Source organism: Perna viridis, chromosome 4 (genome assembly GCF_037379345.1).
Source record: "Perna viridis isolate PV_CMFRI_1.1 ecotype Kerala chromosome 4, ASM3737934v1, whole genome shotgun sequence".
NCBI lineage: Eukaryota > Metazoa > Mollusca > Bivalvia > Mytilida > Mytilidae > Perna > Perna viridis.
This window is the reverse complement of record NC_142448.1, coordinates 22,763,674-22,783,952: the sequence shown is the minus strand read 5'-3', so window position 1 is coordinate 22,783,952 and position 20,279 is coordinate 22,763,674. Positions and strand designations below refer to the sequence as shown.

General features: G+C 32.2%; 1 protein-coding gene and 1 long non-coding RNA gene across 5 annotated transcripts; one reads left to right on the top strand and one right to left on the bottom strand.

Moving 5' to 3' along the window:
- Positions 1-4,019: 4,019 nt before the first annotated feature.
- On the bottom strand, positions 4,020-16,526 carry LOC148619359 (casein kinase I-like). 3 transcript variants are annotated; one of them, XM_088579171.1, is made up of 10 exons: positions 16,357-16,526; positions 16,165-16,241; positions 15,329-15,439; positions 15,030-15,178; positions 12,492-12,720; positions 11,914-12,084; positions 11,316-11,464; positions 10,627-10,765; positions 8,674-8,859; positions 4,020-6,732 (listed from the first exon to the last, which is right to left on the bottom strand). In XM_088579171.1, the coding sequence occupies exons 2-10, from the start codon at positions 16,238-16,240 to the stop codon at positions 6,506-6,508; spliced, it is 1,437 nt and encodes a 478-aa protein (XP_088435297.1). In that variant the 5' UTR covers position 16,241; positions 16,357-16,526; the 3' UTR covers positions 4,020-6,505. The 3 variants fall into 3 exon arrangements, with proteins under 3 accessions (XP_088435297.1, XP_088435296.1, XP_088435295.1); XM_088579170.1 differs by lacking the exon at positions 8,674-8,859; XM_088579169.1 differs by lacking the exon at positions 4,020-6,732 and having other exon boundaries at positions 7,466-8,859.
- Positions 16,527-16,565: 39 nt separating this feature from the next.
- LOC148619358 (uncharacterized) lies at positions 16,566-18,468 on the top strand. 2 transcript variants are annotated; one of them, XR_015921575.1, is made up of 2 exons: positions 16,566-16,659; positions 17,920-18,468. It is a non-coding gene; the product is annotated as an uncharacterized LOC148619358 (long non-coding RNA). The 2 variants fall into 2 exon arrangements; XR_015921576.1 differs by having other exon boundaries at positions 16,566-16,739.
- The last annotated feature ends 1,811 nt before the right edge of the window (positions 18,469-20,279 follow it).

Here is a 20,279-nt window from a genome sequence, read left to right as displayed (position 1 = left end):
TTTTTTTGCAGTAAAAAGTAAAAAAAAAATGACCACTTCCCATATTTACGACCAAGCAATTCTAAAAGAACGATTAAAGGCCTTTCCAAAGATATATAATAAAGCCGTGTGTTAGGTAGGTGCATTAAAAACCTCGAAATCCCTTGTTCGGTACACTCCTAAAAGTAAACATGCAATAACGACGTGATTGATAGGTTATACCGGGTCATCACTTATAGTACGTGTCCCTTACGTAGTAGAACTCCCGACCTGCGTAAGGATTAGTCTTTAAAGTGACTTCTCTCACGAGGTTTTATAGATGTGAAAACCAGTGATTTGGAACTATTTAAGACACGAAATGCTCATTTCTAAATTTCGTTTTTATAATACCACACAAAATTTGCGGTCGTATTTATAATGGTATATTAATATATTATAAACATCAATCCACTTGGAACACTAGCGTAACTCCGTACTTACTGACATAGTATCCAAACATTGTGTGCACAACATTACCTAAAACAGAACATACCTTTTAGAACTGCAGAAAGGACGATATCGTGGTGTGCCATTAAAGAGGCGACTTTGTAAAATGTGTAGCTGATAACCTTGGAGCCAATGAAGACAAAACATTTTATGTTGCAGTGTCCACGGTATTCAGGACAGCGAGAAACTATGCTTAGAAACTTTTAACTTCGCAATAACTGTGACATGTCTAATTCATCTGCAATTGATAAACTTAAACTTTTGCTAAATATCGACGTCTTTGTATCAAAATTTATTGATTACTTTGAAATTGTATAACACGGCCACTCCACCAAAGGAAGGCTGGTGTTGACTTTAGGCTTAGGCTTGAACTTTTTTTTAATTAGAAGCAAAAAACGGGCATGGATCAAGCATTTTTCTTATGTTCGGACAATATCTTGAATAAAAATGAATGGATTTCATATGAATTATTACAAGGTGCAATACCACCAAAGATCGACGACAGGGATTGATTTTTGTTTATTTTTTTTAAATTTCTGGATAAAAGTTTGAGTAAAAGGCCTAGGGAATGAATCGCTATGGAGTTGTACCACAAGTGCCATACCCACAAAGGGAGTTACGTTTTGATTGATTTTGGAGGTTCCAAAAACGAAAGTGACCGCTTCAATTCTGGGTAATTATAATTCAAAGCTGTATCGTTTGAATGGAGTACCCATACTTGCCCCAACTGTTCAAGGTTCGACCTCTGCGGTCGTATTAAACTGCGCCATGTGAAGCATTTGATTTCATATGGAGTAGTCGCCAAACTCTCTGGGTGCTTTCTCTCTCATGAAACCCTTTTACGTACCTTTTTATGTGTAGATAGCATTTTGTTTTAATTTTATCATTTTATGAAGAGACTTCGATCTTGCTTTTAATTTTCTCACATTGTTAAATGTTCTTGTCGTGATATAGCACTGGTCGCCGAAACGGCATTTAAAACACAACAATCAATCAATCAATCCATCAATCTCTCCTGAAGCTGCGTATTACATATTTTATAATCCCCGAGGACTTAAGAGCCGCAGCTGCGAAGTACTGAGAAAAAAAAACTTCTTTTTTTTCAAGTTCATTTGTAATGATATAAAGTAAAGCCTTTTAATTTACTTAAAGTAATTTTCTGTTAAAATCTCTCAACCAATTTTCAGACCATTTCAGTAGTTTTTTTTTTAAGATTCGAGCTCCGCGTATTTTGTATCATCAACTGATATCTGCGACGGACAACCAAAATGATTTACTATCGGCAAATAATCCTGCCAAGCTATCCAAATCATCGGCAATGTCATATACAGAGATTAAAGAAAAGTAAATATCCCAAGACCGAACCTTGGGGAACTCTTGCGTTCGCGTTGACGTATTTGATTCAAATAGCTCTGTAGCCATATGGGCACATGTTCATCGATTCCATACGATTTTAATTTTACTATTAGTTCCTTGTGTCATACCTTATCGAAGGCTTTGGGTATGTCACGGAACACAGTGCATTTATTATTATGTGATTCACAGATATTGTGGTAGATCTCAATGAGTTGGTGTACTGTACTGTGACAAGCCATGAAACCTGACTGAAACCGATACAACAGTGAATTAGAAACAAGAAAATTGTAAAGGTATTTGTGTGCTACTCTCTCAAATACCTCACCAGTGCGACTTAGAAGGGCAATAGGACGATAGTTCGAAAGAAGAGACTTATTTCCACTTGTCTTCCATAAGATGACGGTTTTGGTCCCTTTGACTCCTTGTTACCCGGTACTCAACAACAGAGAGAAATATTGAAATGCAAGCATGTACTTACAGAAGGATTCTGATGGGAAAATTCTAAATTGGTCCCTTGTCAACTCAAAAACAGCAAGAGACATATGAAATCTGATTGAAAAATATGCATGCAGGGATTTCCATAATTCCTGGTTCCTCCAACAAACAAAATTCAAAATCGGACAACTAATTTAAAAAAGTTTATTTTTAGGGTGTGACCCCATTTTGACACCAATGGATTGGGATTGCTATATTTGAAAACTGTGAAATATTCTCAACACTATATTTTGTAAGGAACAAATTTAAAAAGTTGTCAAAAATTGAATGAGAAATATACCTTCTATATAAATTTTAAATAAACATCTATTTTACCCCCTGTTGGCCCTTTCTTGTAGAACTTTTGAGTCTAAAAAACATCCATTTTTCATGAATGCAATCTCATTACACTAAATATTAAGATAAAAATATATAAAAATGAAACGTTTACATTGATTAAAAGTACAATTCACTTAAGTTTCCAGTGCATTGCTGAAAGGTTTTTGATTTTTAGTCCAAAAATTTTCGTAAGAAGTTCCATTACTACGAAAAATCGGGGGGAAATGTTAATCGAGACATATCCCGCCAAGTCGCTGTTACTCAAAATTTGATAGTGAATGCAAAATGGCATATGCATGAAAGATATCCATATAGAAAATTGGATGTATTATTGAGTTTAATGGTGTTAGGTTTATTGTTTACACATGTTGAAGACCTTTCGGTGATATCTGAAAGGATTTAGGTTATACTGTTGGATTCGTTACGTTTCACCATATCCATTCTTTTTTCTATGGAAGTGCTTTGTTAGTGACGCTAATCTGCAACTAGACACTAAATACATGTACATAGCTAAGTTGTTCATGTTAAACAGACCTAGTAAGAAATCCAAATAATGGGAGCAAATGCAGGAAACCAATACGTAATGCATGTAATGCATACCAAATATGATTGTAAAACGGAACACGAAAATTTTAATGTTGACGCTGGAAAAGCAATGTCTTACTTTCTATCGCAGGCCAGAAAAAAAATCGAAAATATCATCTAAATTTTATAAATCTAGTGGCAGAAGTTTTTAGTTATTATGCGAAGTGCAAATGATGGAAGTGTCACAGACAAACTGAACTTACACCAGCATACCTTACAACCAGTCTAAAAAGATGGGACTATATAAATCAACCATGGTCTACTGAACATGATACGGTACCTTGTAGAAAAAAAATCATAGATATATGCACTATACTCAAGTTATTACGACGACATCAAATATTCATGGAAAATACACTTTTCTATGCTTCTTTCTAATACCAAATTGCATTTCAATTTTCTGGCCATTACCCAGTGGTTTAGCCAAGATTTTGAAACCACTGGTCACTTCTCCCAAATTTTAATGAAAATCATATGAAAAATGACTAATTTTGTATCTTTTTGGGTTAAACTGATTAGTCAATGATTAAAAGTGACTAGCTCTAGCTAAATGCGTTACCTCCCATTGAAAATTCGCTAGTTCACCCTCAGAACTGAGAAATATCAGTCTGCTGTAGATGAAACTAATGACATTTGACCACATAATTATGAGAGAACCAAATATAGTGATTCTTGCCTCATCCTCACTAGACAAGGGTTTCAGTCCTGTCCCTCTCCAACAAGACCGGAACTCTTGGCTACTGAAAAAGATATTCTTGTCTAAGAACACAACTTGCTGAATACCAGAATTAAATACACTATAACAGAAATGATGAGTTTTAATATTTACAATTGATTATTTACATCTGTTAAACAGTGGATAAAATGGTCATTACATACATACTTTATGAAAATGCATTTCTTAATTCTTACACTATCCTACACTGTTTATAGAGAAATTTTCAAATGCTGCTTAAGAACTAACTTCAGTCTGGTTTTTATCACTGATATCTTCCCCTTATTATTCATGCAAAATACATGCTTACAAAGTGTTCAGAAAAGTACAACTGTTTCAAATAGATAAACTGCTGAATTATAAAAGAGCTGAGACAGGCAGTGAGCTTCAAGGGGCAAAGCTTGATATTACAAAAGTGTTTCTACTACATTTGAACACTGAATGTTGATTGTGATTAATTGTTTAACATAGTAAATCTATCTCTCCATTTAGAATACATTTTCAAGTCATCACACTAATAACATACGGATAGAACCTATATTTCAAGTTTTACAGTACTTCACATTTAAGTAACACTGTCTTTAAATAAATTTTTTTTAAAAATATTGTTAGTAACTGAAATGATAAAATACAGGCTACTGATAGAATATCTTTTATTTTGGCACCTAGTACTAAATGTAAATGTATTCACCAAAAAGCCATGTACCAGTACTTATCCCTACCACATACTATAATCTATATTTCAATTTTGTGATTATGGTGAATTACAAACATGACATGTGACAAAACATTAGTGGATTTCTCAATGTGATATGAATGCAATGATTAAGGGTTGAAATGGTTTTGTTTGCCACAACAGTAAATGAAAATTAGACACATGGTTTTAAAAGAAATTAAGACTTTTCTTTCAAATCATATTATTCTAAAACATAAATTTTCAGTAGTGTAAAATAGGAGAAATATGACTAAAACTTCCTCCTAAAAAATGAAGACTTGAATCATTGTTTTGTATAGTCCTGAAATACCTTGACTGAGTTTCAGAAAAAATATTTCGAATTAAAAATGTCCTAAAATTTGTGATATTTTTCCCAAATCTTAAATTTCGAGTGATCATTTACGTAGTTTTTCTAATAAAACTTATCAAAATTACACAAACAAAATTATTATTAAAGATCTTTAACTCATTATGCATAACAGTATCAATAAAAAATCCCTTAGTGTGCAGTAACAAAATGCTCACAAGTGGCTATAACAGACTCTCATTTTAAAATATTTAACGATACTCTTAAACAGACCTAAGCAGCCAACACAGGTCTAAAAAAGTTTTATTTTTACAACATACATTGCAATGTAATTAGTATATAAACCAAAGATTTGTGAAGAAAGCCAGCCTCTCGAAATTAATTTATTCTATACAGTCAATTACACAATTCATTCATTCTTGAAACACCACATACACCAGTCATACAAGTTAAATATATGTATATGATAAAAGATGAATCACACAGCAGCATAAAATATGTAATAAACCATTCATTGAAAGTATTGACATTCAAAAGCTTAAAACATCCATCAGCGATAAAAAAAAAATTAGAACATTCAACTCTCAAACATCAATATAAATTTAATCTACTCACTTTCTGTTAAGTTTTTAGAATGAGGTTAATATTACATGAGAGTTATTTGTTTCTGTACTGTTGATTATTGTAATAAGATAATTTTATAATGGGCATTTCGAACAGAAATTTCAGAATCTAAAACTTATAGTAGTCAATATTTACCAGAGAAGTAACTACCTTATGAATTTTACATGTTACAAGCAATTAATCATCTACACTTAACCCTTTCTCAATGAACCTGATTGTCACAAATACTTCATAAGGCATAATTTTCTTGGATGATCACAAAACTCCTTGAAAAATGGCCTCACATGAATAAATAATTATTCAGACTTTGCAAAATAAGATTTTTGATCTATCAGACCAAACCACAGCTTTTGACATTTTTCCCTAACAATGATAAGAAGAAAAAGAAAAATTTCTGCTGGATCAAATGATATTGTCTGACATTCATCATTGCTTTTGGTCAGATACATTTTGCAGGCCAAAATTTAAAACCAGGTTACATGTTTTGTATCAGATTATCTATTTTCACAAAGACGAGAGTACTTAATATACTACTATTGAATCCACATCAATACTGTGAACGAGTAAGAAGTGTAGCTACAACATAGTATTTTACACTTTTACATAGATCCTATCTCAGTATATGTAGTTGCTTTAAATCACAATAGTGAATTTCACTGACAAAAGAAAACAAGCATATCTATTGCAGCCCAGATAATTTAATATGGTTGTTTACAATGATCACATGTTTAATGTTTGTCTTTGATTATTTCAATGGTACAGCAAGGGTTTTCTTGCTGAAGAGATCTTAACAATGTTAACAATGAAAGCACTCACTTACATTTATAACTTAGCACACAATAATGATTCATTTAGACACAAATATATCACATTTCGCAGAGAAAAATTGGCACCATTGCTGTCCAACAATTTTGATTCAGCACTGTTACTTTCTGTTATGCCTTGATGAGCCTGTTCTTGCGGGCATATCACCATCTTTGGATGCACTACCTCGCCTCATTGCTGAATTAACACCTGTTAGACCTGCCTGCATTGGGGCTGTTGATATTCTTGTAGCATCCCTTTGGATATCAGCACCTGTAGGAATGCCTCGATGGAGACGTGTGCTAGTTCTTCTTTCTCGTTCCCTAGAGTATGGTCTGGGAGAGTCAGCTGTAAACAATAAAACAAAATAACTTCATCAACATATAAAAAATAGTAATCTGATAGTCTTGAACTAATTGAATACTAATTTACATATTAATTTTTTGTAGCTATTATGCAAACACAACATATTCTTTCATTGTGAGGAATTATTTTTTGTGGTACATTTTGCGCCATATAAATTAACAGAATATCATACGCATATGCATATTTAATTTTTTTATTAGGGTTTCTAGGCTATAATACTATGATCTACTTACTAAAGTGGTCTCAAATCTTATATATATATACTTTTTCTTGAAGGTGAGAATACTGTATACAGGATGATTTTCATGTGTTTTTGGCCAGAGAACAAAAATACCCAATTTACAAAAAATAAATAATTTAAAAAAAAAAAAAAAAAAAACAATTGCAAAAAAAACCCATACAAATATTCCAGTGAAGTTGAAGACTATAAGTAACATAGGAATTGAGAAATTTAAGTATGTATTAATACACCATCACAGAAAGTTACACAAATTTACATTTTATAAATTTGTTTTTTTGCTAGTGAATCATGATTTCATACCTGTGCATGCAGACAGTAATCACAGGTATTGACGTCAATTAAAAAATATTTAAATACAATGAGGGGAAAAAATTAAACAACAAAAATGTCGATCTGCCAAAACCACCCAATGATGTAAATAGAGATTATTGATCTAGATGAAACCTACTTCAAGATAAAATTAAACAAAGTCAATGCAGTTTTATGAATTTATTACCACTGTCTAGCTTATCTCTTTCAAAAACCATAAATATTGCACAAAATTAATACTAAATGTCCTAGCATAACACTTCCTCACAACAATTCTAAGATTCTCATACAAATGTTATCTTTACTCCACTCATTCATACCTCTCTCAATTGACCTTCAATGAGATTCAGATGGCAAAAAACAAAATGATCCTGATTTTAAATTGCTATAATAACCAACATGAGATGATGACACACACACTCATAATACTTTTCTTTCTCATACTCTATAACAAAAAAAAACCCATACTTTTCACAGTATTGTCAACTGTCACATATCATACATTTGGTGAAAATACGACCTTTTTAAACAAAGACTGGTCTACATCAGAACAGCACAATACCCAAAATATATTAACAACAAATGCAATAAATCAAATCATCAAAATTACAAATAAAGCAAAACTTTTATGGCCATCAATGTAAGACTTAAAAGAGATGAATAAATTTGTAGGCAAACATTCTGAACTTCAGAACTTAAAATTTTCTATTATTGCTAAAGAAAAATAGTTTTTAATGAAAGTCAAGGAATTTCTAACCATATGCAACTTTCCAGTCAAGCATCCAAGTCTTGAATTGGGGATTTAACAACATATCTGAATATCATGAATTTTCTATATAATTTGGAGTTGAAATCATAATAAATCTGTATGAGAGGTATTGTATTCCCAAGGACTTCAGTCCAATGAAAACTCTTTAAGGTGGATTATCTCAAGGAGTACCTCAGGAGGGGGCAACAGTTGTTTTATGAAACAAAACTACAGTATTCAAATACCAACCAAATTGTTTTGCCTACAGCTGACAACATTACATTAATATGTTTCTTGCATTAATAAAATAATAATCAAACCAAATAGAGCAGCAACATAAATGCTTTCTTTCGTAGCACCTTAATCATTCAGAAAAAAAAACTTGCAGCAGTTGCCACAAATTAAAGTCAAGCACTTTTTTCACAGTCACAAAACAATCTGATAAATGACAGACATCAATGATGAATTCAGACCACAATTTCTTATAATCTTCTCTCATACCTATTTATCACATTCACAACATTGTCTACCACAGTTATTTATTGCTTTGATGAATACATGGATTCATGATATTAAGAGGGTTTTTGTTTTAACTGTTGTGTTCTATTTGAGTCCTGAATAATCCGCCTTAATTTTGCACTGTCATTTCCCACTGGAATTGGTAGTCCTGAGCCTTTATAGCTTATCCGTCCACCAGAAGATGGTGTTGCAAGCCTTGTATCACCATCTGTAGCTTCAGCCCGACTTGTTGACAAAGATAAACGTGTGGGCATCCTGTCCCGTGTCCTAGGTGGCGCTGACCCACGGACATCTAAGATAGAGGAAAAGACAGAACTAGTCCCGACTTGTCAACCCAGGATAGAGAAGGATGAAACATGCAAAACCAAAAAAAGCCAAAATAAAAGAAAGCATGCTATGAAATGATGACTGAAATGAAAAGAAAAGATTACATGCTAATGAAACCAAGGACATCCTAATACCAAAATAAAGCCATGCATCACCAACCAAATCCAGTGGGAAATGCCACCTATTCTAACATCAAATCCAATCACACATGCTATGAGCCAGACATCTCAAGTCCAGTCAAAGACTAAATACTATCCATATATTTTTTTAACTTAAAGTATACTGATACATTTGCCTGGATTAAAGCACACAATCAGGAAATCTATCAAAAATATGACCACAACATCTTTGTGATTTTAAAAATACTGATGAACACCAGCAAATTCAAGAATAATTGAACATATAAAGACAAAATAAACCTGTTGAAATCCAGGATCATTACAGCACAAAACCAACACAAAATTCTTTAATAAAAATGGCTTGTAGAGTTACATAAATAGCCCAAATAAAGAACCATACCAGAAAATATAATTTCCACAAGTCAACTGGTCTTTAGCCTCTCATGTTCTCTCACTATAGTTTACACAGTAAATAATCTCATTTCTTTTTGCAATCATAGTGTCACTTTCAACATGTTTTAGTGGACTAAAACATAGGTTTTCTCTTCCTCACCATTTCAATTATACAACATGTCTATGGAAGTGTATTTTCATAGGTAAAGGGATGGAATTCCATAAAAATCATTTGAGCAAAATAAAATGCTAAATTTGACAGTAACTCCTCTGGCACACAGGTCAAAATATCTAAGCATTAACAGTTTGAGAAAATGAAAAAGAGAAGAATTCTTTTTTATACAAGATGTCTCCTGCAGGAGTATACAGAAAGGAGCAAAGATAAAGAGAATCTCATAAAAATATTTTTCTATACAATTTTTTTTCAGAGCATATTAACTGCATTCTAAGGGTCATTGTTACTAACATTTACATAAACTAGTTGCCTTTTAACTACCTTTTCCCAAAATAAATTTACAGGTAATGTTTCATGCAAATATCACAAGTAATTATTGTAAGAATGATCTAGTAACCAATGGATGTAGTATGAAATAAAAAAAGGACTGTTCCATTCATAAACTTGAAGGGAATATTATATTTAAAACATTTTAATTAAATATTATTCAGTTTACCAAAACATCTATATACTTGGTGCTTCCCAGAATAATGGAACAACCCTATTTTAGATGATGAAAGTCAAGTACATAACACTATTTGGTTTATTTTGCCACATGCAATCTATTGCTCATTTATTCGCTCTTTCATATACAAAACTACCTCTTACAGCAAGTAATATAATTAACTTCAGAGAATAGGAAGGGTCCTCTCTTGATAGAAATGCCTTTAATTGATGCCTTGGATAATTACTGTAACAATGCTTTAGTCTTTTTGTCATTAGTTTTGTTAACTACCTGAGGAAATTTATCTGGTTATGGTCATTCTATCAAGGGAAGGTCAATTCCATACTCTGAAGTTAACTCTCTTAACTGCTGTTATATCATTTTAATCATAACAAATCTTGAGAACTATTTTATTCAATTAGTACTATCTCTATATTTGCAAATTTACAGCTTTTAAAATTGACTATTTTGAGAAAATCAATTGAACTTTACAAAAAATAAAAAATAAAAAAGATGCAAAAAGAGTGAAAAGTATATTCTTCTATTTTCTCTTTTACTTACTGTTATATTCACCAGGTGGAGTAGCTGCTGGAACAGGCATAGGATCATTTCTCATTCGACTACCACCAGCTGTGCCATGTACTGGACGGGCAGAGGTACCAACTTTCCCCCTGTCAGAATCATCATTGTTACGACCACCCTATTAAAGATATAAGAATCTTAATGCCATAATGATTTCATTTAACGACACAAATTATACGACTGAAATTTTTGTTAAAAATTTGCCATCATTTAAAAATACACCAGTACTTCTGACCACCAATGAAACAAAACTTCACATTTTATGTTCAGTTATTTTCAGTTTTTAAGTTGAGTTCATTTCTGAACAAGCAAGTGTACAGTAGTATATAGTTTTAAGTTTTATGGAATATAAAAAGAGCCCACAAGCCAACATAATTTTGTAAGAAAATATTTAAGTTTTGGTGCTATTCCATATGATATTACTGTGTTAACATACTGATTTTTTTTCCTCTCACTAAATATATGAAGTCGTCATCAAGATAAATCCAACAAGACCACAATCTCAGCAACTAATGTCTAATTAAAATACAACCCAAGAGCAATATCTTACCCTTTATCACAAAGGACTCCCCAAAAACTATAAGAAATTGATGACAACTACATGGACGTTAACTAAGCTAAAGATTTTCATTCTGACATGGATGTCTGTCTAAAAAACAACTACTCACAAACTTTAACATGTTCCAATCAAACACATAATCATATGTAAATCCCTGACGATGAAACAAGTTACGGAAGAGTTGCCGTAGGTAGGAATAATCTGGTTTGTCATCAAACCGAAGAGATCTGCAGACATTCAGGTATGTGGCGAATTCAGCTGAAATATATCAAAAACATTTCCAAAATTAATAATCAAATTTTGAAACTGTTGTCTGACCCATGTTTAGTTTAAGCTGAAAGATAAGTTATTAAATTACCTTATTTAACTGATTGCCTTATTCTATTGCCTTTTTTAAAATTCCATACACAATACACATGCCTACTGAATATTTCCAAGCATATTTATACAGCCATGGTTCCTAAGACACATACAGATTCCCCTTCAGTAATGAGTGGTTTAAATTACTTAAATAAACAAAGTCTTTGGCATTCAAATAGAAAGTTGTTGAATTTTTCGTAAAACAAATTCCACCTTATAGCAAATTTTCAGGTGTGTTAAAATTTCAAGCCAATGTGATGAGTAGTTGCAGAGAAAACTGACAGAAAAATTGTCAAGGACAGAAACACAATGTACATGTAGCATGTCCAGCTAGTCTTTATACTTACAAGGAAAGCCTTTACACAATTCCTCTATAGGAGTAGACATTTTCTTTTCACTGATACGTTCATACTTCTGTCGCTTTGTAGCTGCCTTCAGGCCTTGCCATGGTAAACTTCCTCTCAAGAAATACATGAATACATATCCTAATGATTCCATGTCATCTCTTCTACTTTGTTCTGTAAGTAAGATATCAAGTAAAACTGAAAGGAACTGAATGCCTTCCAAATTGGTTTTATTTTAACCCTTTGGTAGAGTTTTGGACTTATGGTCACATTCCATATTTCCAAACTTCTTTTTACTGGTGAAATGTAAAATTACCTAATGAAAAATATTACTAAAGAGAAGACTTGTTGACTACATTCTTGGAACTCGCATTTTTAGATAAACTTTTCTAACTCCTGTGAATCTGATGGTAACTCATCAATAAAAACAGTTTTGAAATACTCCAGCCTGCAGGTATTAAATATTATTTGCAACTTTTTCACTATGTATATTAGCTACCAGTGGTGTTTAAAGAATAGTTTTTAAAAGTTATAATTTATATCTACAGTGTTGCATATATATGATGAAAGGACATTATTACCTATTCCTAAATGTGTGTTTATACTGGCATATCTAGCAGTTCCAGTGAGATTCTTGTTTTCCCTGTATGGAATATGTTGATGTGTCCTAGCATCCCTGTACTTTTTGGCAAGACCAAAGTCTATGATATACACAAGATTTCCTTTCTTTCCAAGTCCCATTAAAAAATTGTCAGGTTTCACATCTCTGTGTATGAAATTTTTGGAATGAATATATTCAATCCTACTGATCTGGAAAAAATATGTAAAATGAGACGGCATGTCATCATGTAGTGTGTGTCAAAATTTCTTTCAATTTGAAGCTACTATCTAAAAATCAAATCAAAAATGGCTCCATTTGAGAAAATAAAATTGTCAAAATCTTCAAAATCTATCAAATATTTGGTTACAAGTAAGTACTTTTATACACTTTTCCTAACAATTGTTTGAGACAGGATACAGAATTAACATTCTTCATTCCAGCTTATGATAATTGATGTTTCATCATTCATACTTCGTTATGAAATGTGCAAAGTCGCCGTGTGGTTTCTATGGGTAAACTTATATCAATATTAAAAATTCGGAAGAAAATACAAATCATTTAGTTTGATCTTTGTGTTATATATAATTTTTTCTGTTATAAATTTAGTAGGGGGGTGTGTAGAAGTATAGAAATAATATAACATGTAACAAAGTCTATCATTCAGTCAGCAGGCTGACTTCATTTTGTCAAAAATATTTAGTTACTTACATACATGTATGTAGCTTAAAATATGTGACATTTATCTCAATGAAAATGAACATATTAAAAAATGCTTGCCTATTGTGTGCATGCATGTACCATCATATAACACATATATTATAACTTAAAAAAAGTGTTTTTCTAAAGTAGCTTCAGCCCTGTATATACATAATGTATTCCACATTTCTTGCTTGTTATCAAACAGTTAACACATGTATATGTCCAGCAATATCATGAGGCTGCATGTGGCCTAGTCTCGAAACATACTTGGCCTTAACTCACAATCAGAAAAGGAGAACACATTAAACAGAAAGTAAATAGAATATGTGATTGAAACAGTGAAAGGGAGACACAGTGGTGGTGTCGAGGGGCAAATCCAGAAATTTCTTTTAAAAAAGCATGTTAAACCCAGAAATTAGTAAGAAAATGGGATTCCTGACTATCTTTAACTCAGTTATGTATATCAATAAATATTTTCAACTAAAACAGTGGTGTTCATCCGTCTATTACACCTGACATTGTGGCCACAACTCCTAAATCAAAGTGCTGATAGCACTGGCAGTTTTTGACTTGTGAAATTTGTAGCATGAAGTTAATACTGAACAAAATTTCAAAGATTATATGATGTTAAATAAGTAAAATAAATAGCAATTTTAAATACTATTGAGAACTGTCATTTTTTAATATGTATAAACTGAAAGTCAATCTATACTACTGATCCAACTTCACACACCATTTCAAATTTTGTTCCATTTCACCTATTTCCCAAATTTTAAATCTATCCAAAAGTTAATGTGCATTTACATTCAAAAGCTATATTAACAGAGTATTTATCCTACATAACAATTATGCTTTATAAAACCAATATCAGCTTTATAAGAAAATAATTTCCTTACTACAAGATTTTCAAAAAACTAGACACTTTTATCAATTTGAATTTTCCCGCCAATTATACTTTGTTAAAATCAATGCTCTTCACTTCCTGTTTATAAATGGTAAAATATTTTTAATGATAGGATGGACAATTTATTAGTGTGTTAAAATGAAATAAATTAACACAATTTATCCTTCCAGACACATAACTGCAAGAAATTAATTCCCTAAATGTAAATTTATTACTAAATATCCTTCAAGGACAAAAAGGAGTCCATCAAATCTTGAGTTGATATGAAGACTAGATCTTACTTTTATTTGCATATATAATAGATTATTGAGCTGATAAATTGCAAGAAACATACTTGTTACTTGTTATAAAAGAGGTATTAAATGATATAAAAGGAATTACATTTGGACTACATTTTTGTGTAGTGTTCAGAAATAGCAGGGAAGTACCAGAGATAGACCAGTGACATAAGGTATTTTGATCTTGAAGGACCAAAAACCCAAAAACCGCTCCAACATTTTTTTTTTCAAATTTTGTAGAATGGTTGTCACTATATGTTAACACCATTTTGATTTGATGAATTTGAAGGGGTTATGGGGCTTAATTGAAATTTGTACATGCTTCACTAAATGGGAACATTATGTACTTGTAGAAACTCTCGGAAACTGCTCACTTGATTGTTAAAATTTTGTAGGATTAATAGTCATAATATGTATTTGATCATATTGCACCACCATTTGGATTTGACAAGTTTTATAGGAGTTTTGGGACTCAACTGAATTTGTATATGGTACACCATGAAAACTTGTGAATGTAAGTCCTCAAAAAAATGTTCACTGGGTTTGGTTGAAATTTTGTAAAATTGCTAGTCACCATGTGTAGTTGATCATCTTGCACTGTGATTTTGAACAAGAACTTTGAGCAATAAAATCTTACCAACTGATCAGCCAGTAATAATACTGTTTTTAAGCTGAACTTCCGAGAACAGAAATTGAAGAGATCTTCTAGGCTAGGTCCTAGTAATTCCATAACCATAACATTGTAGTCTCCCTCTGCCCCACACCATTTTATAGTTGGAATTCCAACTGAAAAATAAGTCCGTACATGTATCATTCCTGATTACTTTGTTTTTTTGTACTTTTTACCTTTATTTAGATACATATTTTCTGTCTGTCTGAAAAAATCTCGCATTCTTTTTTTTCCTTCAAATTTCTAACTCTGAAACAGCAACTTACCTCCCCCTTGCATCATACGGTATATTTTGCTTTCTATATGAAGCTGAGGATGCTTTGTTTTCACACATTCTAATTTAATAGCGACCTCTTCTCCATTTGATATATCAGTACCTGAAAAGAATATCAAAACCAAATACATGTTGTTAATAATTCATTAAAAAGCACTGAATTAATTTCTTAGACTAGGTTTATTTCTTTCTAAAATTTTTGACAGCTTTTAACATTTTTTTATATTTTACTATTGATTTAGTTTGTTAAAGAACCATCGTGTGAAAGACAACCATCTGACCTCATTTTCCCCTTTCATTTGAATGTAAAATGATCTAGCAAATGCCAGTAGTTTTAACATTTGCAAGAGGGCTATTTCTGCTATTCCAACACACCCTTTTGTCTTCATGGTGGGTTAGTCTATGGGCATACATGATATTAACTTCTGCAAGGTAGTGCTTGGGGTAGAACAACAGAACTTTCCACATGCAAGTAATTATTGGGCATGCACAAACACTACTCTGCAGTAAGACAGAAGGTCTCAGGTCATAACTTTTATATATATCTTAGAGGAGCAACCATGTGCGAAATAACATTTATTTCTAGTCTCTGTAGGCAGCATACAACATTTATTAGCAACCATCTTAGGTAGCTGATCTTTCTATTGTCATTTTAGATCGTGTTTTTCCACTTGAGTGCATTAATCTTCGTTGGAAAAAATCATAACAACTGTCTTACAAGAACTAAACTGACAAAGACAAAATCATTTGCTAAAATTTATACTGTACTGTCAGTACTGAATACATTTCCAGATAAGTCTTTATATTATTCATCAAAAAATGACTCACCAAGATATATATCACCAAATGAACCACTGCCTATTTTCCTCCCAAGTCTATACTTGTTTCCAACTCTTAGTTCCATTCTAAAACAGACAAAAGTATCTGTTAACCAAGTCAACAAATGGCATACCAAAATGAAAACAAAAGATTTGACGTATCTACGATATATTTGATCTTAAACCTTCTACCAAATCTTACTTTCATCAGATATTGACAAAATCTCCTATTCAAATGGTTAAAAAATCTCTCTTCTTTAAATCAAACGAAGAAACGAAAGCCATTTCGAAGTATATTTAGGCAGATGGTTTCGATTTCTGTCGATATCCTCAAATTTATTCGTCCATTATTTACTAGGATATCGGTTGCCTGATGTAAGTGCGCATGATCAATCAATAATTCTTCCGGAGAAAACTCGGTTAACTCCCATCCGTTTCTAAAGTGAAAATGAAAGTAGAAAAGAACTAACTCATTGATCAGTTTGATGATTTTGTAATCACAAAGGCTAGCACTGTTAACGTTTAGTTAGCTGCAATATTTTATTAAAAAATATTCAGTAATAATATTTTTAGACCAGACTCACGGTAACTCGTCTCTGAAACTATAAAGAGTAATCAAGTCGCTTATTCAATCAAGGGAACCAAGATTCCAGCAGAAATCTGAAGAATGTAATCCAGGGACAAAGACCTGGCATGGAAAACAGTCAATCACGAAAAAGAACATTATGTAACTAAAATAATACATACTAAGTAACAAAAGTAAATAAGCAACTCAGACTCCACTGAAAACTGGGAGCATGGACCAAGTGCACCAGTAGGGCATCCTCTGCTTTTCTAGAAACACCTGCCGAGTTTCTCATAAATAGTCAAGCTCGGGGTAGACGAAAGAGGAAAGGAAAACTATGACCTGTTGAACAAATTCAGTTATCTTGCTGCAGATGGACACACCGTAGCGATTCATGAGTTCATGATGACGATCATAAAACTTATGTAGTGAAGTCATGAAAAATTATTGATACAATGAAAAGTAATGAGGGAACCAAGGTTTTAGTGGAAATCAAAATAATGCAATCCAGGGATAAAGACTAGACAGGGAAAGCAGACACACACAACAAAGAACATGACATAAGCAAAATAACACTTATTAACAAAATTAAATGAGCAACTCAGACTCAACTAAAAACTGGGAGCATTGACCAGGTGCATTGGTTGGGTAAGTCTCCTCTGCTTTTCTAAGAAACCCAGCAATTTGCTCATAAAAAGCACTGATAAAAAGTCACATCAAGGGTAGACGAAAGGAAAACTATGACACATTGAACAAATCTGTTCTCATAGTGCAGATGGATACACTGAATTGATTCACAAGTTCATGATGACGACCATTAAATTCTGTAGTGATGAATTCAAACTTGTAGCAATATAACCTTATAACCTTAAAGTCTGCTTAGTTACAGCAAGCTCTGGCATAATATATGAGCTCCATAAGCAGGTTCTGAGAGCACTGATCAAGTTACATCAAGGGTAGATGAAAGGGAAACTATTGACACATTGACATCAAGGGTAGATGAAAGGGAAACTATTGACACATTGAACAAATCTGTTCTCATAGTGCAGATGGATACACTGAGTTGATTCACAAGTTCAAGTTTTTTTTGGATAGATGTGATGCATAAAATCCCAACACTAGGATTGTTTACGATAATACATCATCTATATAGCGGAAACTGAGATCAAAGGATCTGGTGAAACAATGTTCTTATTTTAGATTAGATGAGCTTAAAGTCAGTGATTACAGTGAACATTATGATTGATGACAATTTTTTGGAGTAGTGTTTCAACAGACAGATGACCATGATTTGCATGAATTGTGTACCTCTGCATGCTGATGTTTTTATTAACTTCTAGGAGACAGACTTCATCCAAGTGAATAAAGGAGTTCAAGTTGGCACAGTCCTTAATTTCAGCTTCTGCTATGGAGATGATGTTTCTTCATTAAAAATCCTAGATTGTGGTGGCTTTTCTCATCTCATCAACTCAAAAGAGATTGACAGTAAAGAAACTACAGACACAATGAAATCCTAGCTTTCATCTTAAAATTATCCAAAGAGGAAAACTTTTAACTCAACTGCATGTTAAACGTGGCATCTCTGATTTCCTCATTGTCAACTATCTTTTCCTATGTTTCAACATCAATGTCACAGGCACTTGTGAACTTTCCCTTTACTACATTTGTACTATCCTAATTGATTTTTTTTCTATAATTGTGGTATTAGGCATTCTTTTGTGATATTTTTCAATAAATGGGCCCAAATACTGACTGAAACACAATTTTAATAAAAATTAACAAAACTGGAAGAAAATATTGGTTCGGGGGGGTGGTTGAAACCATCCTCCCCCAAGTGCCATTGATCGTGTCTCATCCAAAAACTCTTAGAAATAATAAATTCAAAATTTATTCCATTTGCTTTCATTGCAATGTCTCCAATCTTATGCCAAATGACTCAATAAATGCAAGTGAAGATGGAATTTACCTATTCCAGATAATTTGATTAATACCAGAAAGATATGCAATTACAGGTATCTTATTTCACCTTTTGAACTTTGTATTAAAATTAGGTGTCAGTTGGTCTGGCATTTTTAATATTAAATAACTTTAATAAATACTCTTATGTCTATACCAAGGTATAAAAAACAGTTACAAGTTAGGCCATCATAAAACAATTCCTAGATTCTCATCCAACATTTATCCAAATTAGGGGTGGGCAGGTAAATTTGATGTATTTTTTATCAATTTAAGTGAAAAATGCCATCAATCTGAAAGAAATTGATCTAAATTGGGAATAAAATCAAAATAAAATTTTTCAGGGGAAAGTGAACAAATTGGGTTGAGAGGGGATTAGAATCTTGGATATTTTTTTTAAATTTTGGCCTTAACAAAGAATAATGATCACTTGTTTATTATTTTATAATTTATATTATTTTACTTTGATATTATTATTTTTATATACATAATTTGTCATATTATATGTGTTGATCATAAGGCTTTTGTATCATATATGCTTCATCATTTGATTAGATAAATGGCAAGTTACAGAGGCTGACATGAAAAAGACAAAAGATAATTTTAACATTGAAGTTTGGTCCAAAATTAAGTATCACAAATTAAGTATTTATATCTTAATAAGTTATAATTCAAAGAATTTCTTAATTATTTTCTACAAAAAAAGAACTTGAAATTTAAATGTTCAGTATATGATTTTATCTTTTGAACAAGACATTCAACACATAATTTATAGTCCTGATTGAAATAGTCAAATCTCAAGCAGTATTGAGAAAATTTGGTAAACATTTCGAAGTTCCTAATAATTAGTAGTTACATGTAGTGTGAGGTAAGTGGTATGAGGATTTCCTCGTCATTCATTGAATAAATGGCCTTGGACTGACATTTTCATCCCGGTGGAGTTTTTGTCTCCTTGACATATACACCATACTTAAATTTGCTATACATGAAGGTTCTTAAGTTTGCACTCTTCGGACCCCTTCACTTAGATTACAAAGTCCCTTTATTGAATGATGTCTATTATTTTATTTATCAGTACTTGATTGTGTGTGTATTATCATCTATGTGCAGAATTTAAAGTATGAAAATCATTACATGTGGATAAATCTCCATTATACGTCACAGCTTTGGGAGATTTTATTCTTTTATCAGTGTCGTCATGACCTGATTGACCAATACAGAATACCCTTTTCCAATATGACAAATGACCTCCATCTGGTATCTCCTTTTCAGTAGACTTGACCCTAAAAGAGCAGCATGGTGGGTGTCTAGTTAAGATGTTTTGTTAAGATTTAACATTCTTTTGAACCTTCAATATTACTACTTCATTAAAACAGAGGCTCCCAGGAGTCAGAATTGCTCACCTGGTAAAATTTTTGCCTTTCAAGGGCAATAACTCTAACAAGTTGTCCAACAATTTTGACTCAAGGAAGATTTTGGTAGGACTTAAGGATCATTAAATCAATTGAAAGTTTAATTCTATCAATTATAGTTTTCGAGATATTGGCTGAACACTGCTAAAAACATAATTGTTTGGCTTTCAAGGGCAATAACTCTTAACAAGA